The sequence below is a fragment of the Phaenicophaeus curvirostris genome, chromosome Z (genome assembly GCF_032191515.1).
Source record: "Phaenicophaeus curvirostris isolate KB17595 chromosome Z, BPBGC_Pcur_1.0, whole genome shotgun sequence".
NCBI classification, from domain to species: domain Eukaryota; kingdom Metazoa; phylum Chordata; class Aves; order Cuculiformes; family Cuculidae; genus Phaenicophaeus; species Phaenicophaeus curvirostris.
In genome coordinates, this window is record NC_091431.1 from 65472469 (window position 1) to 65499701 (window position 27233).

The 27233-nt window shown below is 58.0% G+C and overlaps 2 protein-coding genes across 6 annotated transcripts; one reads left to right on the forward strand and one right to left on the reverse strand.

Moving 5' to 3' along the window:
* The first annotated feature begins 4555 nt into the window (after positions 1-4555).
* TMEM8B (transmembrane protein 8B) lies at positions 4556-10751 on the forward strand. Of its 3 annotated transcripts, none has more exons than XM_069880459.1 (11): positions 4556-4689; positions 5542-5675; positions 5811-6070; positions 6307-6662; positions 7022-7118; positions 7301-7424; positions 8821-8963; positions 9167-9345; positions 9432-9578; positions 9653-9769; positions 10252-10748. In XM_069880459.1, exons 2-11 carry the CDS (start codon positions 5644-5646, stop codon positions 10585-10587), a joined length of 1791 nt encoding a protein of 596 aa, XP_069736560.1. In that variant the 5' UTR covers positions 4556-4689; positions 5542-5643; the 3' UTR covers positions 10588-10748. The 3 variants fall into 3 exon arrangements, with proteins under 3 accessions (XP_069736560.1, XP_069736559.1, XP_069736558.1); XM_069880458.1 differs by having other exon boundaries at positions 4562-4689; positions 5782-6070; positions 10252-10751; XM_069880457.1 differs by lacking the exon at positions 4556-4689 and adding an exon at positions 5247-5386 and having other exon boundaries at positions 5782-6070; positions 10252-10750.
* A 12650-nt stretch (positions 10752-23401) lies between these two features.
* Positions 23402-26492, reverse strand: LOC138733337 (uncharacterized). Of its 3 annotated transcripts, none has more exons than XM_069880447.1 (8): positions 26099-26492; positions 25915-25989; positions 25736-25798; positions 24715-24765; positions 24520-24573; positions 24273-24440; positions 23953-24096; positions 23402-23861 (listed from the first exon to the last, which is right to left on the reverse strand). In XM_069880447.1, exons 1-8 carry the CDS (start codon positions 26433-26435, stop codon positions 23539-23541), a joined length of 1215 nt encoding a protein of 404 aa, XP_069736548.1. In that variant the 5' UTR covers positions 26436-26492; the 3' UTR covers positions 23402-23538. The 3 variants fall into 3 exon arrangements, with proteins under 3 accessions (XP_069736548.1, XP_069736547.1, XP_069736546.1); XM_069880446.1 differs by having other exon boundaries at positions 24520-24570; positions 24715-24768; XM_069880445.1 differs by having other exon boundaries at positions 24715-24768.
* Between the last annotated feature and the right edge of the window lie 741 nt (positions 26493-27233).

The following is a 27233-nucleotide window of genomic DNA, read 5'->3' on the forward strand; positions in this document are numbered from 1 at the left end:
CCCTGCCCTTGTGCCCCTGTCCCCATGTGCCTGTGTCCCAGCTTTGTATCCCTGACCCCAGCCCCATGTTCCCGTCCACAGCCTATATCCTTGTCCCCAGCCCCATGTCCCTTTCCCCAGCCCCGTGTCCCTTTCCCCAGCCCTGTGTCCTTGTCCCCAGCCTATATCCTTGTCCCCAGTCCCATATCCCTTTCCCCAGCCCCATATCCCTTTCCCCAGCCCCGTGTCCCTTTCTCCAGCCCTGTGTCCTTGTCCCCAGCCTATATCCTTGCCCCCAGTTCCGTGTCCCTTTCCCCAGTTCCGTGTCCCTTTCCCCAGCCCCATGTCCCTTTCTGAGCCCCGTGTCCCTTTCTCCAGTCCTGTGTCCTTGTCCCCAGCCTATATCCTTGTCCCCAGTCCCGTGTCCCTTCCCCAGCCCCTTGTCCCTTTCCCCAGCCCTGTGTCCCTGCCCCATATCCCCATATCCCCGTCCTCATCCCCATGTCCCTGTCCCCCTGTCCCCGTCCCCATATCCCCGTCTCCATCCCCCTGTCCCCATCCCCGTGTCCCTGTCCTCCATCCCCTGTCCCCATCCCCCTGTCCTTGTCCCCATCCCCGAGTCCCTGTCCTCCACCCCCTGTCCCCATCCCCATCCCCATGTCCCTATCACCCTGTCCTCATCCCCATGTCCCTGTCCCCCTGTCCCCGTCCCCATATCCCCGTCTCCATCCCCTGTCCCCATCCCCGTGTCCCCACCCCCATGTCCCCCTCCCCCCGCCGCCCCCCCTCCCTCTCCCCTCTCCCCCCTCCCCCGGGGGGCGGGGCCACTGGCGCGCGGGGGCGGCGCGGTGACGTCACGGCCGGCGGCTCGCGGCGGGGCTGCGGGCGGCGCGCGCCCCTGGGCAGGCGGCGGCATGGGCCTGCGGGGCGGCGGGACCCCCGGGACCCCCCCGCGCCCCCCGCTGCGGCTCCCGCCGCTCCTTCTGCCGCTCCTCCTCCTCCTCCCGCTGCCCGCCGGTGAGTGCCGGGCTGGGGGGCGGCCCCGGGAGCGGGGGGGCGCGGGGGGCGTGAGGAGCAGGGACTGTAGGGGGGCAGAGGGAGGAGGAGGAGGAGGGGGTACAGGGGGTGCAAGGGGACAGAGAAAGGAGTAGGGGGTGTGGGGGACGGAGAAAGGAGTAGGGGGTGTAGGAGGGGCAGAGAAAGGAGTAGGCGGTGCAAAGGGGGCAGAGAAAGGAGTATGGGGTGCAAGGGGGGCAGAGGGAGGAGTAGGGTGTGCGGGGGAGACAGAGGGAGAAGGAGGGACTGTAAAGGGCACAGAGGAAGGAGGAGGGGATGTAAAGGGGGCAGAGAAAGGAGTAGAGGGTGTGGGGGCAGAGAATAGAGTAGGAGGTGCGGGGGAGCAGCAGGAGGAGTAAGGGGTGCAAAGGGGGCAGAGGGAGGAGTATAGGGGTTGCAAAGGGGGACAGAGAAAGGAATAGGGGGTATAAGGGGGGCAACAAGAGAAGTAGGGGTTGCGGGGAACAGAGAAAGGAGTAGGGGGTGCAAGGGGGGCAGCAGGAGGAGTAGGGGGTGCAAGGGGGGCAGCAGGAGGAGTAGGAGGTGCAGGGGGGCAGAAGGAGTGCAGAGGGTGCATATACTGCAGGATGTGGGCAACGTGAGGAGTAGGGCGTGTGGGGGGTTCGTGTGCCATGGTTGTGGGGCAGAGGGATGGGTAAGGGGTGCAGGAGGTGCATGTGCTGCAGGATGTGGAGCAGAGAGAGGAGCAGGGCCTGTGGGGTTGGGGGTGTGTGGGGCAGAGGCAGGACTAGGGGGTGCATGGGATATGTGTGCAGTGGGGCACAGTGGGTGTGCATGCCATAGAGTGTGAGGCAGAGGGAGGAATAGGGGACAGGGCGCAGTAGTGCACCCACATGGGGTGCACGTTGAGGGGTGCACGTGTGAGGGGATTGGGGTACAAGTACAGCAGGGTGCGGCACATATGCCATGGGGTGTGTGTGCAGTGGGTGGGAGGTCTGCGTGCTGTGGGGCAAGGGGGTGTGTGTGTGGTGGGGTGCAGGGTGCTTGTGTTGTGGGACAGGGAGATGAGCTTGCAGTGGGTGTGATGTACATGAGCAACAAAATGTGGAGAGCGGATGCAGTGGGGCGAGCTGTGGGTGAGAATGGGGCACAGGGGTGTGTGCAGTGGGGCACAGCGTCCACCTGCTGTGGGACACAGGATACTCATGCAGTGGGAGGTGGTGAGAGTGCAACAGGGCGCAGAGTTGCTCCCGTTTGGGTGTGGGGCGTGTGTGCAGTGGGGCGGGAGGTGCACGTGCAATAGAACATGAAGTCCATGTGCGATGGGACACAGAGTTGCGTGCGTAATGGGCTGTTTGCATAACGGGGAATGGAGTTGCATGTGCAGTGAGTATCAGGTGCCTGCAGAATGGGGCACAAGGGTGTGCGTGCTGTGGGGCATGGTAATAATCGTGACATGGGGAATGGGGTACCCATGCAGTGGGACACAATGTGTGTGAGCCAGGTGGACGCAGGCAGTGCATATGCAGTGGCACACACAAAGGGGATAACGAAGCATGGGTGGAAGATGCAAGGCAGAATGCTTTGTGCATGCAGTGGGGCAGTGGGAATGGACAGCCTGCGGAGAGGGGGATGTGCGCGCGGCGTGGCTTGGGGGGGTTGTGGGGCTGACACCCGCAGGAGCAGGTGAGACGTCGAGCATGCCGTGGAGCATGAGGAACTGGCTTGGCGACAGAGATGAGGAGGGGAACCCGGGGTGTGGGGAGGGCATCGCCTGGAGGGGGAAGGCAGCGGTGGGGCAGCCGCGGGAGCTGTCCGCGGTGCTGACCGCTGTCCGTGGTGCTGATTGCCGGCCGCGGGAGCTGTCCGCGGTGCTGACCGCTGTCCGTGGTGCTGACTGCCGGCCGCAACCTTGGGCTGTTGTACCGGCGTCGGGGGTCCCGCGACTACGACCACCGTCCTGGGGCAGAGGAAAGCCTGCTTTCCTCCTTACTTCTATGGATAGGAAATGCCAGTCCATCCTCCAGCAACGTGTTCCAGCCATGCTGCCACTGGGTTAAAGACTGAACCTTAGCCTGCAGCTGGTTCCCCCTGCCTTGCCCCAGGCAAATAAACATGGGGAACCACGCTGGGTCTGGGAAGGTCTGAGTGCTTCCCCCCATGCTGTCTTCTGGAGTTGTGTTCAACATCCCCTCCTCCCTGGGGTCCCCAGCCAGATCACTGTCTCCAGGTGGGGAAAGAAGCTGTGGAGTGTCTTGGTGGTTGATGGTGGGGAAGCTGGGATTGTGTGCTTTTGCACTGAGACAGGTATTTTGTGTCTGGCTTCTGTTGGCTGTCAGTGAAGGGGAGGGGGAGCTGCTTTTGTTCCAGGCAAAGGAGCAGATGCATGTCACTGTACAGCCAGCTGGGGCTGCACATACGCAGCAAAAACACATGTGCACATAAGCACACGCACGTACTTCAGCTGGGCACACACTGTACAAAGCAGCCCTTCCTCTCAGCTATTCTGCTCCCCACTGGATGAGTACTCCTGTGCACAGTCCTGCTCCCAGCCCATCCTCTTCTGGCATCCCCCTTGCTGAGAGCTTGTGTGGAGGTGCATATTATCCTTTGTGCATCTCTGGGGAATAATGGATGGGTCTCACAAGCTGGAACTGGGGAATTGTGGCTGTGATAGGATGACATTACAGCTGTTGTCTGGAGACCAAGTATCCCTTGTCTCTACTGTGCTCAGGAAGTGGTGATCTCTCTGCTGACGAGGCTCCTGAAAATCCCTGGAAATCAGTCAGACAGTTGGGCAGGGAGAGGTGGCCCCAGTGAGTGCCATTGGGCTTGCAGGATCTGTCTTGCAGACATGGGGCTGTGTGCAGCTACGCACACCCTTGCATGTGGGTGTGTGTGCCTCCACTTTGCTATACCCGCAGACAGCACCCACATGAGCATATGTGCACACATATGTGCACTATTCCTCCTCCGCAAACCATGGAAGAGCTGTGCAGGAAGAGCACCACTCAGTCCTTCTGCTTGTGACTCTAGGGTAGGACTCAGTGGTTTATGAAGGACTCTGTGCTGAGACTCCTCAGCAGGCAGAGAAGATGGGGGCGTTTGTGTCCATGTCAGAGCTGACCTGTTGTGGTAGGGCTGAAGCTGTAAGGAATGCCCCTTTGCTATAGGTAAAACAAAGGGAGCAGGTCTTCACTGAAGAGGGCACAGGGCTCCTCAGGTTCCACAGAAGGAATGCCCACAACTCCAGGAACTGAGGTTGAGGCAATGCTGAACAAGCATGATACAGACTGTGCCAAGGGCTGGGAGACACTGCTGGGCACAGTCGACATCACTCCTGGGGACACACTGAAATGTCACAGTCCTAGCCCCTCCTGCCCCGCTGAGGGCTGCTCATTCTGGGGCGTGTTGAGAGCCTAGGAAGGTGGGCCAGGTCTAGGAGTGGTTCTGCACCCCCAAGGCCTCCACCCCACTGAAAGCACTTTGGGTCTCCTATGCAGATGGGCTCTTTGTGACTGACTACTTCACCCGCACACCACGCAAGCTCAGCCCCTTCCGCTCCTTTGCCAGCATTGAGCTCTTCCACTTCCATATCCCTGAAGACACAGTCATTGCTGTCTGGAACCTCATCACTTTCAAGGAGCAGGGTGGCACATTTGGGGATCAATGTCCAGACCGTAGCATCACCGTGTGAGTAAGCAGCCTGCCCTGTTTGTTACCTTCCTGCCTGACTCTGCCTGCCCCTTGCTTGGAATTACCTTGGAGCCTGCATGCTGTTTGTCTGCTTCTTGCTTGCACATGCACATGTGCATGTATGTACCTGCATGCACACGTACGGAGGTGCACTCATGCATGCATGTACATGCAGGCACTCATATGCAGGCACACATGGGTGCACAGATCCATACTTTCACAGGGAAATATGCACATACATGCACACACGTGCACACATGTTCTCTCCTCATGATTCATCTTCCCAGGACTGTTGCAGGCTCCTCTCTTTTGTGCATCTCATACTCAAAGAGTTCATAACCTCCAGCAAAGTCCCACCTAACACATGGCTTCCCATGATGTCTTTGAGCTTCCTAATAGCATGGAGGATAGACTTGCATGTACAGGCCAGACTGGCCTTGCCATGATGCCCAGCCTGCACTCTGCTAACTGCTCTCTCTCCTGCAGGTATTTCCGCTCAGGGGCTCCCTCTGTAATTAACCCACTGCACACACACTTTCCCAGGGACACGGCTGTCCCTGGCTCCTTTGCACTGACTCTCACCTGGACCTTGCCCAACCGCACCACGGGGGTGTTCAACGTCACCAGCCCTCTGCCTGGGGACTGGTTCCTGGCTGCCCACCTGCCCAAAGATGAGGGCAAGATATCCGTCAAGGTGAAGGGCTTGGCGGGGACGGTGGGGTGGCAAGGCTCGCTGCCAGGCTCTGCTGGTGTCTAGCTGTCCTGGGCTGACAACAGTGAGGGAATATGTCCCAGGTGGGGACACTGACCTGTGACTGTTACCTCATGCTGACTGTCCTACTGGTACAGGGGCTCTACGAGGAATGCCAGTATCTCTTCCAGCCACAGCTCATCGTGCAGCGCCTGGTGAACATTGCCACGCTGTACCCTGGTTTTGTCACCGAGCAGAGCATGGCTCCCCACAATCGCTCCTGCCTCTACAAGTGAGTATGAGAGGGTCTTTTAAGGAGGGGGCATCCCCAGGGTGGGGATATTAGGGTGCCCCATCCCTCTGGCTTGCTTTCCTAAGCCCTGTTGTTCTCCACTGAGGGACAGAACCTGACTCTGCGGTCCCACAGGGTGTTCGTGCCCAGCTACACATCACGAGTGCTGGTGGAGGTACTGCGGTGCCGTGGGGCTGAGGGCTGTCCGCTGTGGCTGCGCGTGAGGGCCAAGGCTCCCCCCCTGCACAACTCCACAGCGCTGGACTGCCGGGAGCATGCTTCCTGCCAGCTGGCGCTGGACCTGCCTTTCTGGCAGCACTGGTACTATGTGCTGGTGGAGAAACACCCCGGGGTGCCAGGCACCATCTCTTTCCAGGTCACCGTGCAGCTCACAGGTGAGGGTGCCTGGGGAGGCATGAGTGAGGGACATGGTCTTGACTCTGCTGGGGTGGCTGGTGGGGATATAGGATGTCTGTGGGGTCTGGCCCCAGTTAAATGAGGGTGATACTTAGCTCTGCTGGGATGGGAACACTGGGAGGTGTTGGGGCTGGGCTGGTGAGTGGTGGGCAGGAAGGGGAGGTGGGAACTAAGAGGGGACTGTGGTGCCCAGGCTGACGTCTCTGCCCCCCAGACTGCTCCCGACCCAGCCTGGGCCGGCCACCCTTCCTGCCCTCCAGCGCCTCCATGAACATGCCCCACTCCTTCGGCTCCACGGGTGGGCTGGCACTAGGGGATAGCCCTCCGCCTGCTGACCCCAATGGCACGAAACACCCCGTTCCCATCTCCACTGCCTCCCCTGCCAGCGAGCAGTGCTGGCCGGTCCGCCCCACACTGCGCAATGAGCTGGACACCTTCTCCGTCCACTTCTACATCTTCTTCGGGCCCAACGTGTCAATACCACCTGACCGCCCTGCTGTCTTCGTCATCAACCTCCTACCAGTGCTGGACAGTGGTGGGGTCCTCAACCTGGAGCTGCGGCTCAATGTGGTGAGCCTCAGATGGGACAGGGCAGCCAGTGGGGGGACAGGCCAGGAGGTGGGTGATGTCAGGGCTGCAGCAGGGCAGGGGACAGGACTTGGGGTGTTCTTGGGTCACAGGTCATTGTTTGGGAGCTCTTGGGTGACAGAGCACAAATTAGAGTGCTCTGAGGGCAGGATGGTGATCTGGATTTCGGGTGTTCATGCGTGATGGAACAACAGATTAGGGTGCTCTAAGGGCAGGATGGTGGCCCGGATTTGGGGTGTTCATGGGTGATGGACACTGCTAGGGCGTGTGCCTTGATTTAGGTGCTGCCAGAGCAGGGGGACATCCCTGCACTGGTTTAGGGCTATCTCCTCCTCTATCAGAGCTCCCTGTGTGGTGAGAACGTGACAGTGTTCGGATGTCTGAACCATGAAGTCCCACTGACCTCCAATGACAATGCGTCGGTCACCTGTGAGACGGGTAGGCTGGGTTGTGTGTGTCCCTCCTGCTGTGACCGTGGGTTGCCCCCATGCATTCTGTGAGAGGCTGCATGGGAGACAGCAGAGACCCTGGAGGCATCTGGCACAGGGCGCTCTGTCCCTATCCCATCTCTGCCCACGGAAAGGGGCTGCCCTGCTCACCAGGAACTCTTCCTGCCACAGAGTCCATGGCAGGCTTTCTGCTCTCCGTCAATGCCACGGCCAGTCTCAGCCGCCTGCGGATACCCTACCCCCAGACGGGCAGCTGGTACCTGAGCCTGCGCTCACTCTGTACCACGGAGCATGGGTAAGGGCTCCGGCATGTCCCCTCCCTGCATGCCCATAAGGGATGTCCCCACCGTGGCCTGCATCCATGTGTGTTGTGGTTCTGTGGGCATGCCTAGCCCCTGTGCTACCTGTCACCACTCGTGTCTGCGCATGTGGCTATGTGAGCTGTGTGTCACCGTGTGAGTGCCTGCGTGGGCATGGATGGCTCTATCTAGTGCCTGCTTGGCCATCTGTGGATCCCCGCAGCTCTTCCCTCTGTCTCTCGGTTAGGAGGCGCCTGTCAGCTTGTGAACGCCGTGCATCTGTTGGTGCCTGCTCGTCTCCGTGCCAGTCCCCATCTGTACCCATGCCCAGGAGGGGTCTGGGCTGTCACTGTGAGGACAGGGCTTTGCTGTGTGTTAGAGGGAGCAGCTCTAGTCAGGCTGCTGGGCCCATGCTCTGCTCAGCATGTTCAGGGACCGGTCCTGTGTCTGCAGCTCAGCTCTGGGCCTGTGTATTTGCCTGAGAGCCCTGCAGAGATGACGGGCTGTTGTGTGCATGTGTCTGCGTACATGTGAAAGCCCATGTGGGGCTCTGCGCTGTGCAGATGGTGCTGTGTGCAGCACATCCAGTGCCTGTGCTGCAGGCAGCACTGGGTATTGGGTGTGTACACGTGGATAGCGCTGCACGCACATTTAGTGCGTGCATGCAGACAGCTCTGTGTGCCTGTTTGCATTTGTGCTGGTAGACAGGGCTCCGTGCGTTCTGCGTGCATGTGTGTGCAGCTTTGACTGTGTGAGGACGTGCAGGGACAGCAGACACACATGCAAACTCACGTTGTGCATGTATGCAGATGGTGCTGTGGATATGTTTGTGCATGTTTGAGTGTCTGTGTGCGCACAGGCAGCAGCTGGTCTGTGATGCTGGGCCTGTTGGTGCTCCTTTCCTGCTGGATCTGCATGGGAGCTGGGTGTACCCAAAGCCCTTTGCATGGGCAGCGTGTGGCAATGGGGGTGCTGTGCCTGCTCTGACTCCTCTGCTGCATTTCTAGTTCATGTTGTGTTGCCAGTTGCAGTCAGTCTTCTCCAGACACAGTCACATGCAGGCATTGCAGGGCATGGTGCTTGCACAGCAAAACCCGAATGAAATAGGAGCCAGCTAAGTGCGTTGCTAAAGGCAAAGTGGGTCTGAGTAAGGCTACGTTCCTCCTGCTCACCCAGCCTGGCACAGACAATTGCAGCACAAAGATCTGCAGGGACCAGCTCTGAGCTGCCATATGTAGCACGAAACCAGCTCTTTTCTGTACTTGCCCAGTGTCTGGGTCTGCCATCGCCTGCCAAGTCTGGGTGTGACAAGCGTCTGTGTGCGGCTCCTCTGGCTCAGGAGCTGCTTGAGGGTTGCAGGGCAAGGGCTGACCCCCTTCCTCTGCACCGCAGGTTTGAGCCCTGCAGCAATGTGACGGCTGAGGTGTACCTGCGTGCCTACCTCTCACCTTGCATCAATGACTGTGGCATCTATGGCCAGTGCAAGCTACTGCGCACCAACAACTACCTGTATGCCGCCTGCGAGTGCAAAGCTGGTGAGAGCTGCCTGGGCACGCGTGGTGTCTGCTGCACCCAGGGACCCCCCCACTGCTAGCATCCTCCCCTCCTCGCCAGGGGTTGGGCACGCCAGTACCTGCCCCATGCCAGCTCTCTGCAGGGTGCTGGAAAGGGGCATCCCCCCTCCCTCCCCAGCCCCTGCGAGTGCTGCAGGGGTGACGGTGGCTCTCCCTGGCCACAGGCTGGAATGGCTGGGGCTGCACAGACAACGCCGAGGCTTTCTCCTATGGCTTCCAGCTCCTCTCCACGCTGCTGCTGTGCCTCAGCAATGTCATGTTTGTGCCTCCTGTGGCCATTGCTGTCCGCAGCCACTACCTCCTGGAAGCTGCCGTCTACATCTTCACCATGTTCTTCTCCACTGTGAGCCTGGGAAGGGGTGGCTGAGGAGGCAGGCGTGGGCCAGGGCTGTGCAGAGTGACTCTTACACCCTTTCCCCTCTACCCCAGTTTTACCATGCCTGTGACCAGCCAGGCATCGTGGTGTTCTGCATCATGGAATACGATGTGCTGCAGTTCTGTGACTTCCTGGGCTCCCTCATGTCCGTCTGGGTCACCGTCATTGCCATGGCCCGGCTCCAGCCTGTGGTCAAGCAGGCAAGTGCAGGGAGAGGGTAGACAGGGCAGACACAGAGGGGACCCATTCTGATGTGTGCCTGGCTGCCCCACAGGTGCTGTACCTGCTGGGGGCTATGCTGCTGTCCATGGCTCTGCAGATGGACCGCCACGGGCTGTGGAACCTGCTGGGGCCCAGCCTCTTCGCCTTGGGGATCATGGCCATTGCCTGGGTAAGGAGGTGCTGCCCCTGTCCTCTTATCATAGAATCATAGAATCACTAGGTTGGAAAAGACCCACTGGATCATTGAGTCCAACCATTCCAATCAATCACTAAGCCATGCCCCTCAGCACTTCATCCACCTGTCCGTTAAACACCTCCAGGGAAGGTGACTCAGCCACCTCCCTGGGCAGCCTCTGCTAGTGCCCAATGACCCTTTCTGTGAAAAAATTTTTCCTAATGTCCAGCCTGACCCTCCCCTGGTGGAGCTTGAGCCCATTCCCTCTTGTCCTGTCACCTGTCACTTGGGAGAAGAGGCCAGCACCCTCCTCTCTTATGTCCCCATCCTGGCTGTGCTCAGCATCCTGCCCAGCCACCCAGTCCCACTACCCTGCCATCATCTCTTCCTCCGCTGTCCTTCCCCATGAACTGGCTTATGGGGATGCCCGTCCCTGCTGGGGCTGCCCCTTCCAGCCTTCCCTTTCTCCACCACAGACGACTCGCACCATCCGGCGCCGCCACTGCTACCCGCCCACCTGGAAGCGCTGGGCTTTCTACCTGTGCCCGGGAGCACTGATTGCAGCGGCCGCCGTGCTGCTCTACGCCTTTGTGGAGACAGAGGAGAACTACTTCTACATCCACAGCATCTGGCACCTGCTCATCGCCGGCAGCGTTGGTTTCTTGCTGCCGCCCCGTGCCAAGCACAGCAGGCGCCTGGGGCCACTGCCCCGGCGCAAGGGCTGCGGGTACCAGCTCTGCGTCAACGAACAGGAGGAACTGGGGCTTGTCGACCCAGCTGTGGCCTCCATCAACAGCATTTGTACCAGCTGATGCTGATGGCAGCCCAGACTCCTTTGGCAAGCACAGCAGCCCTGCAGGGACTCCCTTTGCTGAACACTTGTCCCCTGGGAGTGCCAGGACTTCTCCGGGCGGGCTCGCAGCTGCTCATGCTGCCCTGTTCTTGCAATTACAGCCTGGCTGAACTTGTCTCTGGGAGTTGCTGTGGCTCAGTCCTGTGCAGAGCTGAGGGGTCTTGAGGCTGAGCTGGGGTCACGCTCCTCTCTTTTCATGACCATGGAGGTACCCAGTTGCAGAGGCAGGGGTCTGTAGGAAGTGCTGCTACTCTGTGGAGGCTGCTTTGGGGCTGACGTGGCTCTGGCATGCAGCAAGGTGGCCAGTAAGATGTGTGGGCTCAGGGTCTGCCATCTTTTGCCTTGCTGCATAGCTGCAGAGCTATGATCACCGCTGTGGTGCTGCACTCTCACGGGACGGCTGTAATGCCTGACCCTTGGGCAGTTCTGCTGTGCAAGGGCAGTCAGGGTGCCCTGTAAGCTGACAGGACTGCAGGGAGCCCGCAACCTTGGTGGCAGATGATGCTGGGGAGTGTGCTGATGCATGGAACTGAGAGTGCTCTGCCTGCAGGCGCCACATCCCTAGGAACCCACAACCACACTCATGTCCCAGAACTACCCAGAGCATCCCCACCTCCACACCCAAACAGGAGCAGTGACCTTGCACCCCTATTGGTGCCACCAGCTGTGAGCAGTTCCTTGCTGCCCTGTCTCTAGAGGGCACTGAGCTTCAGTGAGAGGCGGTGTTGCATGGACTGTAGCCACCCATGTGGCTGGGGCAACCTTGTCTAAGCCCCCGTTCTTCATCTTCCCCTGTGGTCAGACCCGTGGGATCAGCAACTGCCTGAGCTGGTGGTGATTGTGCCGTGGTGGTGAACACCCACACCGTGTGCACAGCTCAAGGACAGGGCATTTCCACCTTTCTTGTGCAGCTCAGAGTGGTCAAGACTCACCAGAGGGGAGAGGGAAAAGCCAAAAGCCTCTTCTTACCCCTCTGGGAACTGCTCCACGCCCCTGGACTCTTCCCAGCCCTGCAGGTGTCCTAAGAGGTGAGTCCCCAGGCAAGGTTCTGCATCCCAGCGGTCACATCCTGGCTCAGCAGAGCCCACCTGCCAGCAGCCCCCCCTCTTTGTGTCCTGGGGACGGAGCCCAGCACAGAGAGATTTACTGGATGCTTAACAGGATTAGCAGCTGCAGGCGGGCAGGCAGCTCCTTAATAGGATTGCAATCTAATTAAACCTGCTGCTTGGGGGCTGGGTCCCAGCTGGCTGTGGTGGGGTGGGCACAGGGGGCTGCAGGAGTGGCTGGAAGGGGTGACGGGGATGGGGTGGGCAGGACAGAGAAAGTGGCGAGGGCCGTGGCGGCAGAGATGGTGTCAGGGCTTCACTGACTGCATCTTCGGGCTGTGCAATGGGTGATGGCTGTTGGGAACCAGCCTGGCATAGGCGTGTGCTGGGCAGTCCATGGTGGCTGTGCTAAAGCCCTGGTGGCTCTGCCAGGCAGGTGGGGGAACCTGCTCCTGCCACCCTCCTTCCCCCAGGAGCTCACCCTTGGGCTCTTTCTCTGACACACAAAACGCCTTGTCTGTCCAGCCAGGCAGGTGATTAATTGTTTAATTAAAAATGTTACTCACTTCAACAGGTTCAATCACATCCCTCCCCGCCACCCGGCAGTCGCAGCCCCCAGAGAATGAGGAGCTCGGCTTTTGCTTTCACATCAGCAACATGCTGGTGTGCAGCACGCATGGAGCACAGGGCTTGTGCCACCCCAGCGCCAGTCCTGCAGGTGGCTCTGCGCAAATGCCCCCCAGTTTCATGGAGACATCAGCGCACTGAAACAGGCTGCCCAGGGAGGTGGTTGAGTCACCTTTCCTGGAGGTGTTTAAAGGACGGGTGCATGAGGTGCTGAGGGACATGGTTTAGTGGTTGATAGGAATGGTTGGACTCAATGATCCAGTGGGTCTTTTCCAACCTGGTGATTCTACGATTCTATGATTCCATGCAGCATCCTTACCCCTCCTTCACCTCCTGGCTCACTGCTGTGAAGCTGAAGTGCAAACCTCCTGCTTGCCAGGTTTGTGTAGACCCTGCAATAATGGAGGCTACCGAGCGTGTAGTTGAACGTTCATTCCCCTTGCTAGGAGCTGCAGAGCCCCTGGCCTCTGCCATGGGAGGCACCACGGGGAGGCACATGCGGGTCTTGATCCAGAGGCGTCCTGGCAGAGGCGAGCCACAGACCTGCCCAGAGGAGCCACACAGGAGCTCTGCTGGACTCTGTTTTTCTGGGCTGCTGGTCTGGCTAAGTGCTCCCTCTCATTTTAATTAAACCTGCGAGTGTATTTTTCATCTCAAGGACAGGCGAAGCAGCCAGCTGTGCTGCCAGGGAGGGAGCTTGGCCAAGCAGCACTGGAGTAGATCCAGGTACTCTTTGTCAGCCTAACTCATCCCCTGGGGCTTGTAATCAGCCTGCTGGGAGCTGGGAATCCCTCTTCCCCACTTCATCCCCCATCCCTAGCAGGACGGAAACCCGTTTCCCTGCCCAGGAGGCTGGCACAGCTGGGGAGACACTGCGGTGGGGTGCAAGCAGAGGACCTGCGATTCTGCAGGGCTACTAAAACCTTTTTGATCATAGGTGCTGGCAGCAAGCACAGTGAAGCCTTTCTCTCCCGTGGGGCATCCAGTGCAGCACAAGTAGCTCTGTCCCTCCCACCAAGCCAACTGGGAGTTTGCTGGCACACCCTATGGGAGACTCCTCATCTCCTTAGCCACCTCTCATTGTAGGTTCAGGCCCGTGGGCTTGTCCCCTCCTATGGGGCTGGATGAGCTTTGCTGGTACGCTCCCCATGGTCTCCAGCCACAGCCCCATGGGATGTGCTGAGGACGAAGGCTGGATTCTGACACTAAACCACTTTCTGAGAAAGTCGTGGTCTCTCTGACTTCCAACCCATGTAGTGCAAACAGCCTTCCTGATACTCCATCCCTGCCTCTGCCAGGCATAGCAACCATAACCATGGTAACAGTGTCCCTATAACAACCAGGTACGTCTGACATCCCCATGGCAACCGACTCCCAGAACAGCCAGTGAAGAGCGTTGTTTCCCGGTGCTGTGGAGGGATGGGGGATGTAGCCCCACCAGGGCTGGTGGCTGCAGGGATGTGGAGGCAGACACTTCAGGGAAGTGCTTAGTCTAGATGTCTGGAGACAAGACTTTGTGGCCTCTGCCCTGCAAGCAAGGCTGCAGGGGACACATGTGATGCAGGACAATGGGGTGGCCCTGGGGACAGTCTTGCCCCAGCTCGGCCTCGTGCATCCCGGCTCCATAGAATCATAGAATTGTAGAATCACCAGGTTGGAAAGGACCCACTGCATCATCGAGTCCAACCATTCCTATCAATCACTAAACCATGCCCCTCAGCGTCTCGTCCTCCCATCCTTTAAACACCTTCAGGGAAGGTGACTCAACCACCTCCCTGGGCAGCCTGTTCCAGTGACCAATGACCCTTTATGTGAAATATTTGTTCCTGATGTCAAGCCTGAACCTTCCCTGGTGGAGCTTGAGGCCATTTCCTCTTGTCCTGTCCCCTGTCACTTGGGAGAAGAGGCCAGCTCCCTCCTCTCCACAACTTCCTTTCAGGTAGTTGTAGAGAGCAATAAGGTCTCCTCTCAGCCTCCTCTTCTCCAGGCTAAACAACCCAAGCCCTCTCAGCCATTCCTCTTAAGTCTTGTTCTCCAGCCCCTTCACCAGCTTCATTGCTCTTCTCTGGACTCGCTCCAGAGCCTCAACATCCTTCTTGTGGTGAGGGGCCCAGAACTGAACACGGGATTAGTGCCGAGTACAGAGGGAGAATAACCTCCCTGGACCTGCTGGCCACGCCGTTTCTGATCCAAACCAAGATGCCATTGGCCTTCTTGGCCACCTGGGCCACTGCTGGCTCATGTTCAGTCGCTGTCAACCAACACCCCCAGGTCCCTCTCCTCCAGGCAGCTTTCTAGACAGACTTCTCCTAGTCTGTAGCTGCACAGGGTTGTTGTGCCCCAAGTGCAGGACCCAGCTCTTGGCCTTGTTAATCCTCATCCCACTGGTCTCAGCTCAGCGGTCCAGCCTGTTAGATCCCTGCTGAGCTGTGAGTGCCATTGGGATGACTTTCCCTGGTCCGACATAAGTGACCTGTAAATCAGTATCTTGGAGTCTGGGGCCATACTTCCCCCTACAAACCTTCCCCAAGTCCCACTGTGGAGATGCTCTGCCTTTTGCCCACAGCCTGCCCTCCCTGTGCAGCTGCCAGGCTCCTCAGCCGCCGCCTGCCCGTGTCTGCTGGGCCAGGCTCACCAGGCAGCAGCCCTGACACAGTCTGTTTTTGCAGACGGCAATTGCATACCATGCAACTTTAATGTGTCGTGCATGAATTACTGAGCCCTGCAGCAGGCTGCGTGTGTGCAGGCAGGAACCATCATCCCTCCTCCTCTCCCTGCCCATGCACACCCAAGCAGGCAGCAGCAGGTGTGGGGTGGCAAGAGATCCCAGCCTTTGGGGTCTCTGGATGCAGAAAGGTGTCTTAGAATGAGAGAATAGAATCATAGAATCACCAAGTTGGAAAAGACCCACCAGATTGAGTCCAACCATTCCTATCAATCACTAAGCCATGCTCCTCAGCACCTCATCCACCCGTCCCTTAAACACCTCCAGGGAAGGTGACTCAGCCACCTCCCTGGGCAGCCTCTGCCAGTGCCCAAAGACACTTTCCGTGAAAAAATTTTTCCTAATGTCCAGCCTGACCTTCCCCTGGCAGAGCTTGAGCCCATTCCCTCTCATCCTGTCCCCTGTCACTTGGGGACAGTCTTGCCCCATGCTAGTCCTGGAGGTCCTGAGGTGCTGGGTAGCAGTTGTTGCTGCCACCTTGGATTCCTGGGGGTTGCTGTTCCCTGTTCCATGAGGCCTCAAGAGTGGTTTTATCTCTGCAGGGACAGGTGTATAGGTAGGGATGCACCATGTTGCTCCGTCCCACCTTGGCATTTGCTCCCTCCATCCTCATGAAACCCCATGGCCGGAAGAAGCATCTTCCCCAGTACTTCCCCGGGAGTTGCTTGCCCCACTCCTGCTCACTCTGCTGGCAAGCCCCAGTGAGAAGAACCCTCTCCACTGCAGTCAACGTAAATCTCGCCATGGCTGCAGCCAGAGATTGCTCCCTGGCCTCGCCTGGCTGTCAGTGTGCTGCTCAGGGGATGACAGAAGGCTGGGAGTATGGCCCGGCTGCTTTCTTCTTTTGCAATTTTCCCAGTGTACTGTGCAGCCACTTGATGATTTTCTCATCAGAGTACCAAGACTTGACCGCCCTCCCTGCTCAGACCCATTTATCACCCACGGCTGGCACCGCTGCACAGATCACAGGCACTGGAGCCACCTGCTCTGCTCTGTCCCTGGCCATCCCTCAGCCCTGCAGACAGTGGCAAGCCTTGTGGGAGCATCTCTTGAGCATGTGAAAGGACATCCTGGTGCAACCCACATGAACCCTACTTGCTCATCCCTCCTTCTTCTCTTCCTCTAGCCCTGTCTCTCACCTCCCTTCTGCCCATCCCCACCCTCATTCTGTGTCAAGTTCAACCTGGAGAAGAGGAAGCTGAGAGGAGACCTTATTGCTCTCTGCAACTATTCAATGATCCGGTGGGTCTCTTCCAACCTGGTTATTCTATGATTCTATACCTGAAAGGAGGTTGTGGAGAGGAGGGTGCTGGCCTCTTCTTCCAGGTGACAGGGGACAGGACTAGAGGAAATGGCCTCAAGCTCTGCCAGGGAAGGTTCAGGCTTGACATCAGGAACAAATATTTCACATAAAGGGTCATTGGGCACTGGCTGAGGCTGCCCAGGGTGGTGGTTGAGTCACCTTCGCTGGAGGTGTTTAAAGGACAGGTGGATGAGATGCTGAGGGGCATGGTTTAGTGATTGATGGGAATGGTTTGACTCGATGATTCTGTGGGTCTTTTCCAACCTAGTAATTCTATGATTCTATGGTTGTGGTGGGGCTGTGTCAAGGGACAAACAGCAGCTGCCATTGTTTTCAGGCCTAGGAGGGAGCAGCAGACGTGGTGGAGGGTGGAGGGGGGTGGGAATGGGGACACACACTCTGACACAGGAGACCATACAAATGTCATAGTGAGGCAAAGTACCACGTTTCTGTGATTCTATGACTTTTAGCCACTAGTAATTGAGTTTCTTGGAGAGGCTGGTGGGGGAACCCATGGTGGGTCCTGGCAAACTCTTATGCTTTGCAATTTAGAAGATGGCTGTTGAAGAGCTGCTCTGCCAAGCAGAAAAGCCACTTGAGTTGTGCTTAAGTTCATCAAGGGAACTGCAGAGAAATCAGGGAGCTTACTAAATGAAATTAATAGAGCATCCAGGATGCCAGAGCACCTGCAGGCAGCAGGAGAATTGATCAGAGCAGCATGATGGAGACTTCCAGTAAATGAATGCAACCTTTAATGAGATTTATGGGGCCACTGTGGCCAAGGAGCAGAGTGGAGTGGGCAAATGGGTGGGAAAGGGCATTCCCTAAGGAGAGGAAATTGTCAAAATGAAGAGCACAGGAAGGGATGAAGATGCATGGAAACCCAGAACAAAACCAGCCCCAAAAAGGCTTTCAGGAAGATCTTGGCAACAGTGTAAAATTGCAATGCCAGCTTTGAAGCATTGCTCTACCAATGAGTCTTTGGAGGTGACCAGGGGTGCTCCACAGTGCTGTGATCTGGACCTGCCTCCTGCAAATGAATCTTGGGGCAGGACCTGTGTGTCCTACAAGCCTTTGCCTTTTGTGTTAGGACAAGTAAGTCACCTGTTTCTAGTCCCAGGGCAGACATCTGGGGCCTGTGCATTGACAGAGAGGGATGCTGCTGCAGGAACAGCCTTGGCGCGTCATGGCAGGCAAGCAGAGGAAGGATCTCCCGCGGGCTGCAATTGCAAGAACAAAGTCTACAAGTACAAAGTGCAGCTGCACTTGCTGTCAAACGGTAGGAAATTAAGCCAGTTACTCTCGTGAGAAAAGAGCCTTGCAACAACAAAAATCAAACTGTTACACCAAATGCAATCCTGGATAAATTTGTCTTAAGAAGTAAGCCTGCAGAGGAAGATAAAACCATGTTAGCGGAGGCTGAGGACATTTTCCATGGAATACAAAGCCATCATTCCCTTTATGGCTTCCAGATTAAAGTTTTCTCATAAAAAAACCATTTTCCCCCACACAAATGCCACCACTAAAATTTCCCTTGAGAAAACCAGGTGCTAAGCAATATGTTGTTATGTATGAACAGTGGTCTCCGTGGAAGCAGCATTAAAGAAATCGCATTGAATCTTCCTGTTGGAGTATGAGTGGTGCCTACACCCAGGGGAATATTACAGTTTATTCTTACTTCATATAAAGGTGCTTCAGCAATTCCATGGCTAAAAGCCAGGGCTTCATATTTTGAGGGCTGTTTTGGATAAAATTAAATGGACTTGGGACAACTGCAATCTGGCTTTGGCTATCCCAGACCACTCCCCATCAGTGTCCCTGCTGTGCCAGCCCTGGATCCCCTCGCTGAAACAACCCAGTGTATTCGTAGAATGGTTTGGGTTGGAAGGGACCTTAAAGATCATCCAGTTCCAACCCCCACACCCTGCAACGAGCAGGGACACTTTCCATCTCCTGGAGACCTGTATCCACAAGGGCAAGGAGCTCATGACAAAGGGACTGGGGGTCCAGTCCTGTCCAGGGACTGTGCCCGGGGCTTGGGGGGGGGGAGGAGCTGTGTGGGGGACAAGGGTTACTCCAAACCCCGTGGCATGGGCTGTTTTTGGAGTGGAGCAAGGGGTGCATTTAGCTTGAATAGCCCTGGCAGGACACCCCCATGCCTTCCCAGCCGTTACTTTCCAAGGACTAATCTTAATGTTATTATAAACTTCAAAACAGGCATTCTGCACAGCCTGTTCCAGGAGCAAGGAGTAAAGCTAATACAAGAAACATGAGCAAATAAACTCTCCAGGACTTGTTTTGGAGTTTAGGAAAGCAAGCACCCTTTAATTAGGCCTGGACAACGTGAGTGAGCGACCTCCATCCATCATGTGCAGTGAGACAAGAGCTGGGGACAGATTGTATTTCCTACTCACATGCATCTATATAAATTTAAGCATATTCTATTACTTTCCAAGGACTAATATTAATGTTATTATAAACTCCATAACAGCCAAAACTCTTACTAATTTGGAGCTTTGGAGCCAGCTCACCCTCTGACCTTGTCTTAGAGATTGGGAGAAATTCCAAACAGAGGTGATTAGAGAAGAAGGCACATGTGCTCAGCACAGGTCACACTGAAAACAGAAGATATTATCATCTCCAAAGATGTACCTGGAAACACACTGCTTGAGAGAAAACACTTTGTCAGAAGGATATCCTATCTATCTCTCAAAGAACATGATTACTTAGATGAAACTTTAGCTTGAATAAAAATTATTCCATTTTTTTTGGTAATAGTAACTACTTGTGTCAAAGCAGATCACTGGCAAGTCTCACCCCCCTTGCACTGAGCAGTGACCCCATTTTTTTGGAGTGAAGCAGACCCCGGCGGGGTCCCACCCCCTTTGCATTGAGGGGTGACCCCATTCTGGGGGTCCGGTCCAGGGGTGGTGCTGCCCCAGCAACCCATGAACCCCAGTGCACCTCAGTGCACCCCATGGGACCCAGCTGCCACCTTACCACACCTCACTGCACACCCACGACCCCCAGTGCACCCCCCTGCACCCTCCCTATGCATCCACAAACCCCAGTGCACCTCCCTGCACCCCCACTGTGCACCCATGAACCCCAGTGCGCCCCCCTGCACCCTCCCGATGCACCCACAAACCCCAGTGCACCTCCCTGCACCCCCACTGTGCACCCATGAACCCCAGTGCGCCCCCCTGCACCCTCCCGATGCACCCACAAACCCCAGTGCACCTCCCTGCACCCCCACTGTGCACCCATGAACCCCAGTGCGCCCCCCTGCACCCTCCCGATGCACCCACAAACCCCAGTGCACCTCCCTGCACCCCCACTGTGCACCCATGAACCCCAGTGCGCCCCCCTGCACCCTCCCGATGCACCCACAAACCCCAGTGTACCTCCCTGCACCCCCACTGTGCACCCATGAACCCCAGTGCGCCCCCCTGCACCCTCCCGATGCACCCACAAACCCCAGTGCACCTCCCTGCACCCCCCCGTGCACCAACAAACCCAGTGCACCCCAGTATACCCCAGTTCACCTCAGTGATGACACACCAACCCCAGTGCACCCCAGTATAACCCCTGCACCCTCACACCTCACTGCGCCCTTGCTGCAGACCCTCAAGCCCCACTGCACCCCACTGCACTCCCCTACAGCCCATGCACCCCCTTTGCACACTCAGTTTAAGCCCCCCAGTTCCCAATTCTGTGTGCTGCTGTCTCCCATCGTACCTCCAGTGCCACCCTACGTACCTCCCATCTGCAACCCCCAGAGCACCCAGCTTGCAGCATCCGCATCCTTCTCTGCAGCCAGGACCCCTGATGTGCCCCATTCCAGGTCACTTCACCTCCCTGTGGGGACCTGCCCCCTCTCTGTGGGGTGGAAAAACCTGTCTCACTGATCCAGCACCCCCAGTGTTCCAGGGCTAGACAGAGGAGGCTGCAGCCTCTGGTGGGGAGCATGGCAGGATGGCAGGAGCGAGGCAGGGAGGTACTAAGCATGGTGGGACGACGAAGATCACAGCAGGGTGGTGGGGAGCTCAGTGGGGTGATGGGGAGCACAGCAGGGTGATGGGAGCTCAGTGGGGTGATGGGGAGATCAATGGGGTGGTGGGGGGCTCAGTGGGGTGGTGGGGAGCTCAGTGGGGTGATGGGGAGATCAGTGGGGTGGTGGGGAGCTCAGTGGGGTGATGGGGAGCTCAGTGGGGTGACAGGGAGCACAGCAGGGCAGTGGGAGCTCAGTGGGGTGACAGGGAGCTCACTGGGGTGACAGGGAGCACAGCAGGGTGGTGGGGAGCATGCATAATCACAGCCTAAAGGTGTTCTCCCATTGCAACCCCACCGTTGCAAACAGCAGGGCTCAGGGAGGGAGAACCCACCTTTCCCATACCTCCATGCACCCTCCAGCCCCCGGGCAGAGCTGTTTGCAGGCAGTGGCTGCACCACTGAGGTTTGTGGCCAGAGTCGCTGGCTGGCAGCCAGATGTTTTCTGCCTCCCTGCTTGGGAACACAGAGGAGAGCTTGTGTGTGACTGTGGGAGAACCGATCCCTCCGGGGCTGGCCCTGCTCCTGGCAGCTCCTACCTCCCTGCCCGCTGTGCCACAGGCCTGGTGGTGCCTCCGCAGTGTGGCCCTTCTCTTTGTCCCGGGGTGCGCAGCTGGCGTGGGACGGTGCTGAGAGAGGTACTGGGCTTTCCTGGCACTGCTCGCCTATGCTTCTCCCCTGCCAGATGCTGCGATGTTCCTGCTCAGTGGAGCTGTAGCACTTGTTGCCCCAACCAACCCACTGGTGACCCCGCTGGCACTGCCACCAGCCCTTCTCTGTGGCTTTGCCGCATATTGGATGCTCCAGCTGACTGGTAAGTGCTGCTCATGCTGGTGACATCCATGGTGGGCCATGTGGAGGATCAGCATGTCTTCTAGAAGATGGGGGGCCTTGGCAAGCCCCTAGCAGATAGTATTTCTGGTGGGGCAGGCATCTGAGGCAGACGTGGGCTGGGCAGTGCAGCAGGAAGGGCAAGAGCTCAGGGGAATCTTGCTACAGAGATGTGTTTGTACTTCACCTTGCTACATCCTCGGCTGCTCGGCTGCTGGATGAGGGAAAGGCTGTGGATGTATCTTCCTGGAGTTCAGCAAAGCCTTTGACACAGTTTCTCACAGCATTCTGCTCAGGAAACTGTCACCTCTGGCCTGGACAGGCGCACACTCTCCTGGGTGGAAAACTGGTTGGCTGGCCGGGCCCAGAGAGTGGTGGTAAATGGTGTGAAATCCAGCTGGAGGCCAGTGACAAGTGGGGTTCCCCAGGGCTCAGTGCTGGGTCCAGCCCTGTTCAATGTCTTTATCAATGATCTGGATGAAGGCATCGAGTGCACCCTTAGCAAGTTTGCGGACGACACTAAGCTGGGTGGAAGTGTGGATCTGCTGGAGGGTAGGGAGGCTCCAAAGGGATCTGAACAGGCTGGACCGCTGGGCAGAGTCCAATGGCATGAGGTTTAACAAGGCCAAATGCCGGGTCCTGCACTTGGGGCACAACAACCCTGTGCAGTGCTACAGACTAGGAGAAGTCTGTCTAGAAAGCTGCCTGGAGGAGAGGGACCTGGGGGTGTTGGTTGACAGGCGACTGAACATGAGCCAGCAGTGGCCCAGGTGGCCAAGAAGGCCAATGGCATCTTGGCTTGTATCAGAAACGGCGTGACCAGCAGCTCCAGGGAGGTTATTCTCCCTCTGTACTCGGCACCGGTGAGACCGCTCCTCGAATCCTGTGTTCAGTTCTGGGCCCCTCACCACAAGAAGGATGTTGAGGCTCTGGAGCGAGTCCAGAGAAGAGCAACAAAGATGGTGAAGGGACTGGAGAACAGGCCTTATGAGGAGCGGCTAAGAGAGCTGGGGTTGTTTAGCCTGGAGAAGAGGAGGCTGAGGGGAGACCTCATTGCTCTCTACAACTACCTGAAAGGAGGCTGTAGAGAGGAGGGAGCTGGCCTCTTCTCCCCAGTGACAGGGGACAGGACAAGAGGGAATGGCCTCAAGTTCCTCCAGGGGAGGTTTAGGCTGGATGTTAGGAAAAAATTCTTTACAGAAAGGGTCATTGGGCACTGGACCAGGCTGCCCAGGGAGGTGGTTGAGTCACCTTCCCTGGAGGTGTTTAAGGCACGGGTGGACGAGGTGCTGAGGGGCATGGTTTAGTGTTTGATAGGAACGCTTGGACTTGATGATCCGGTGGGTCTCTTCCAACCTGGTTATTCTGTGATTCTGTGATTCTGTGATTCTGTGATCCTGAAGCAGGCCTTGCCTCAACATTGACCGCTTGCCACTTTCCTGACTGGGCTTGATCTGGCACAGCTTAGCAACTACACAGGAGAAGCGCCAGGTCATCCGCCTGCCCTCCAGCAAGCGGCACATGGTACAGCAGAACTACAGTGCTGACATCTACCCCCCTGCACCAGCTGCATCAGCTACATCCTCTCCCTGGAAGTGGCCAGGACATTCTGGAAGCAGCTGCCACATCCACCCCATGTCCATGAAGAACGCAGGCATCCTCATGGTGGTGATCACAACATGCCGTAGTGCATCTCTAACTACTGCCACCCAACAACGATCCATGCTCTGAGCCTGCAGGAGCAGGAGGGGACTTACTGCTGCCTGCTGCAAGTCCACAGCCACCAGCTCACCTATCAGAAGTGACCCACCAAGGCGGTGGGAATCGAGGGACCACGGCTGTAGCCCACACTCCCTCCCCAGTCCCAGTGCTGCCCAGCATCACCACCCAGCCCCCTCCCCTGCACAAGGACACACACCTTGACTCGACCACGCTCCCTGCCTTCCCCAGCCCCAGCAGCAGCCTCGCTCCCCTCTGCAGTCCTCTGGGCTGGGGTCCTGCCATCCCCAGGTGCAGCTGGAAACAGCCAGGGAGCAGGCAGGGGCAGAGAAAACACATCTGCCCAGCAATTTGTGGTCTGGGAGTTTCTCAGAGGCTGTAAATAGCCAAGTTCCCCTTCTACTCATCTTGAAACTGAGAAAGAGAACATCCTTCAAAAAGGGGAAAGAATTTGTCAATTTCTGTCACATTTTGGTACAAAAGCTATTTTTAATTTTATTAAAGTGAGTGTCTTCTATAAACTCCCAAAATATCTGTGACCTCTACTAAAAAGATCTGCGCATGGCTGTGCAGCAAAGCCACCTTCCCTAGGGCCAGGGATGGTGGCACTCAGGACGGGGTGCAGCCAGCTGCAGGGGACATGTGAGGATCCTCTTTGTGATCCAGCGAGGTGTGGGGAGTGCCAGGGGCAAAGGGCACTCCAGAACCACCCTCAAAAACTGGCATGTGGGGAAAGTAGTGGCTGAGGAGACTGGAGTGGGTCTGTGGCCGGAGCAGGAGCTGGTGCAGGGTCTCACCCACTTTCACCAGGCTGTGGGAGAGGAGGTGGACGTTGGAGACGATGTCGCTGGCCAAGCTTTCCAGCAGTGCCTGCTGCTGCTGTGATGTCTGCAGGATCTGCACCAGCAGCTGCTGGACGCTCTGTAGCAAGCCTGCAGCAAGAGTGGGGTCAGCGGCACCAAACCCTCAGCATGGCTCTGAGAGCTCGGGGGAAGCTATTGGAAAGCCACAGGGAGGACTCACCGTGTAGGCTTGTGTCCAATGTCTCTTCACCTGCTGCTTGCTGCTCACTCATGGCAGTCGCCCCTGGGGTGCCCTGAGCTGTGGCAGCCACTGGAAACATTTCATTTCCATTTCCCATCCCCAGGGATGCCTCATCAGGAAAACCTGCCACGATGGTTTAGCATGGAGGGAGCCACCAGGGTGCTGGAGTCACCCAGGCCCTGTGCTCAGCCTGCAGAGCCTCAGTGGACACCACCTGCAGAACTCCCATCTCCACAGGCAGGGCAGAACAGAGCTGCCTCCCAGAGCAAGGGGACTTGCTTGAAGCTGCAGACCCTTACCAGGCTTTTGCTCAGCTCTTTCCTGCTTCAGGGTAGCGCGATTTCCTGGAAGGAGGGCAGATCCAGCCTGTGATCTGTAGCTGCCTCCTGCTCTGGGGTGCACAAGTGCAGCTGCCTGGGCACAGTACTCACCCAGGAGGGGAAGGAGAGAGAAGCAGCAGCTAGTCTCTGCAACAAGAACTGTATCAGACCCTGCTCACAGGGCCAAGGGGGTTTACCAGGCCAAGTAGGACAAGGAAAGCCTTACGTGGCATGGCAGGGGAAGAAGAAGGCACTCCAGCGACATGGTCCTTGCTAGCTGCTGGGAGAGAGTAGAGAGGAGAGATGAACCATCTGATGGGACCTGCTCACAGGGCCAAGGGGGTTTACCAGGCCAAGTATCAGACCTTGCTTACAGGGCCAAGGGGGTTTACCAGGCCAAGTAGTACAAGGAAAGCCTTACGTGGCATGGCAGGGGGAGAAGAAGGCACTCCAGCAACATGGTCCTCGCTAGCTGCTGGGAGAGAGCAGAGAGGAGAGATGAACCATCTGATGGGACCTGCTGGGGGATCACCATCAGCCCAGGGTCTGCCTGGCTTTCCTCAGCCAGCCCCACAGTCCGACATGCCCTAGCCACAGCTCCACAGCCCCCGGCAGGGCCCCAAAGCATTTCACGAGCTAGACACAAAAGCAGGAGTCACTCACCCACCACTGCAATGCAGCCAGCTCTGGGCTGGAAGGCAGCAGCGGTGTAGCAGTGTGCAGCAACACTACACAACAGATTAGGACTGGAAATGAAGGAGAATCCCACATCCACTTGAAACTGCAGGGAGAATTTATGGAGACAGATGGTAGTTACCCAGCATAAATTCTGGCTGGGGCACCCACGCAAATCAGATCCAGAGACATAACCTGCATCACCTTGGTGCCAAAGCCCTGGACCTGTGCACAGCAAGGGAGGTGCAGGACCTGCTGCTGGTTGCGCTGCAGGGCAGGGGAGCTACAGGCACCTCTGGCCCTCACACCCAGTCCTAAACTCATTCAAAGCTTTTTGGTGTCACTGAGAAAGGGGGAGCCAAGACCTGCCAAAGGAAGGGGATTCACATGCCCTGCGGTGCCACACAGCCTCGAGACCCCCTGAGCTGGATTGAGGCCGGTGTCCCTCAGAGACACTGAGCCCCAACACCTGCCCTGGGGAGCCAGCAGCGTTGTCATGCTCTCAGGCTGGGTCAGAGCTGGAGAACCCTTCTGCACCATCCATCCATCCATGCACCCATCCCCGTTCCTTCATGCTCTAGGGTGGTTTGGCGCCAAAGCCCCTGCGGAGAGATAGTCCCAACACGCTCATCTATGAGCATCCCTGCTGAGGGACTTGTGATGGGGCCCCCTGACTGTCTAAGTCCCCCATTCCCACCACGCTGGCATGGGCTTCAGCTGGAGCCGTGGCTGTGCAGCCCAGTGCCATGGGGCAGACCAGTACTTACAGCTCTCTGGCTGTGGTAGCGGGGACAGCAGCACATCTGGGGCATCTTCGCCAACGCCATGCTCTGCAGAAGGAAGGTGACGGGGTGCAGAAAAGAGCTTCAATAACTGGAAGACAAGGGGTGCCTGCCACCCCACCGCCGGTACGAGCCCTGCTTTGGCCGCCTGAGCCCACAGGTACCTGGTGGATCTGGCGAGGATGGAGAGCCGGTGGCAAGGGGTGACCTGCGCTTGCTGGGGGGCAGCTTCACCTGGGCTAGAGAAAGAGAAATTATCAAGGGATGGCCACGCAGCACCAGGAGCTCCCCCAGCATCCTATGTCCAGCCACCCTGGCCAAGCCCACCCGCCCGTTCCCGGCACCTACCTAGCATCCTCCGCTCACCAAAGACGGGTCGCCCAGCTGCCTTCCAGATGCTCTTCATGGCTCGGTAGTGCGGAGGCAAGGAAGGCGAGTGGCAGCTGGCTCTCCGGCGCGTCTCCCGCGCCGAGTGGAAAGCAGACTTGAGCGTCTTCCACTTGGAGCGGCACTGGGCCGCGCTGCGCTCGTAGCCAGCCGCCGCCAACCCTTCGGAGATCTGCTGCCACAGCGCCTCGTTGGGCAGCGACGTCGAGGCCATCAGCAGGGCGGACTCCCCGGTGTCCTTCACCAGCTCCAGGAGGGTGCTGACCTCCTCCTGCGCCCAGGATCGCCCGCGGGGCATCGTGCCTGGCACCGAAGCTCAGCCCCGCGCTCCCCAGGGCGCACCGGGACCCCGCCACGACGTGATGGGGGCCGCACCGGGAGCCGCGCACGGGAAGCCTCCTCGGGAGCCGCACCGGGGGCCGCACCGGGAGCCGCACCGGGAGCAGCCCCGCAGCCTCCGGCTCTGCACCGGGAGCTGCCGGGAACTGCCCGGAGTCGCACCGAGCATGTGCAGCCCTTGGAGGAGCCTCTGGGAAACGTAGTCCCGGTCGAACCACCCTGTCCCAGCCGCGGGGTGGCGGTCGCTGCCTGCCCGCGGGCATCGCCGCCCGCTCCCGGCCGTGGGGGTGCAGGGGGACCCCGGGCAGGACCCTCTCCGGGGGGACACTGCCCTGCAGCCCCGGGGCCCGGCCCGGTTGCCCATCACCGCGGCTCGGCGGGGCAAGGAGCACCCCAGCCCTCCCACGCGTTCCAGGGCTGAGGTGCAGCTGCAGACCCATGCAAAACAGGCGGCAGGAGCCGCATCTGAGCATGGACCCCGTGGACTTGGTGGTTTGAGAGCACAGAGCTTGGGGGTGCAGGCAGGACCCTGTCCTCTGCTGCCCGAGGATGCCCAGCCCTCCCCACGCCCCCGCCAGTCCGTGCTGGCAGTCAGGGCAGGGAAAGAATAGAATCATAGAACCATAGAATCACTAGGTTGGAAAGGACCCGCTGGATCATTGAGTCCAACCATTCCCATTAATCACTAAGCCATGCCCCTCAGCACCTCGTCCACCTGTCCCTTAAACACCTCCAGGGAAGGTGAATCAACCACCTC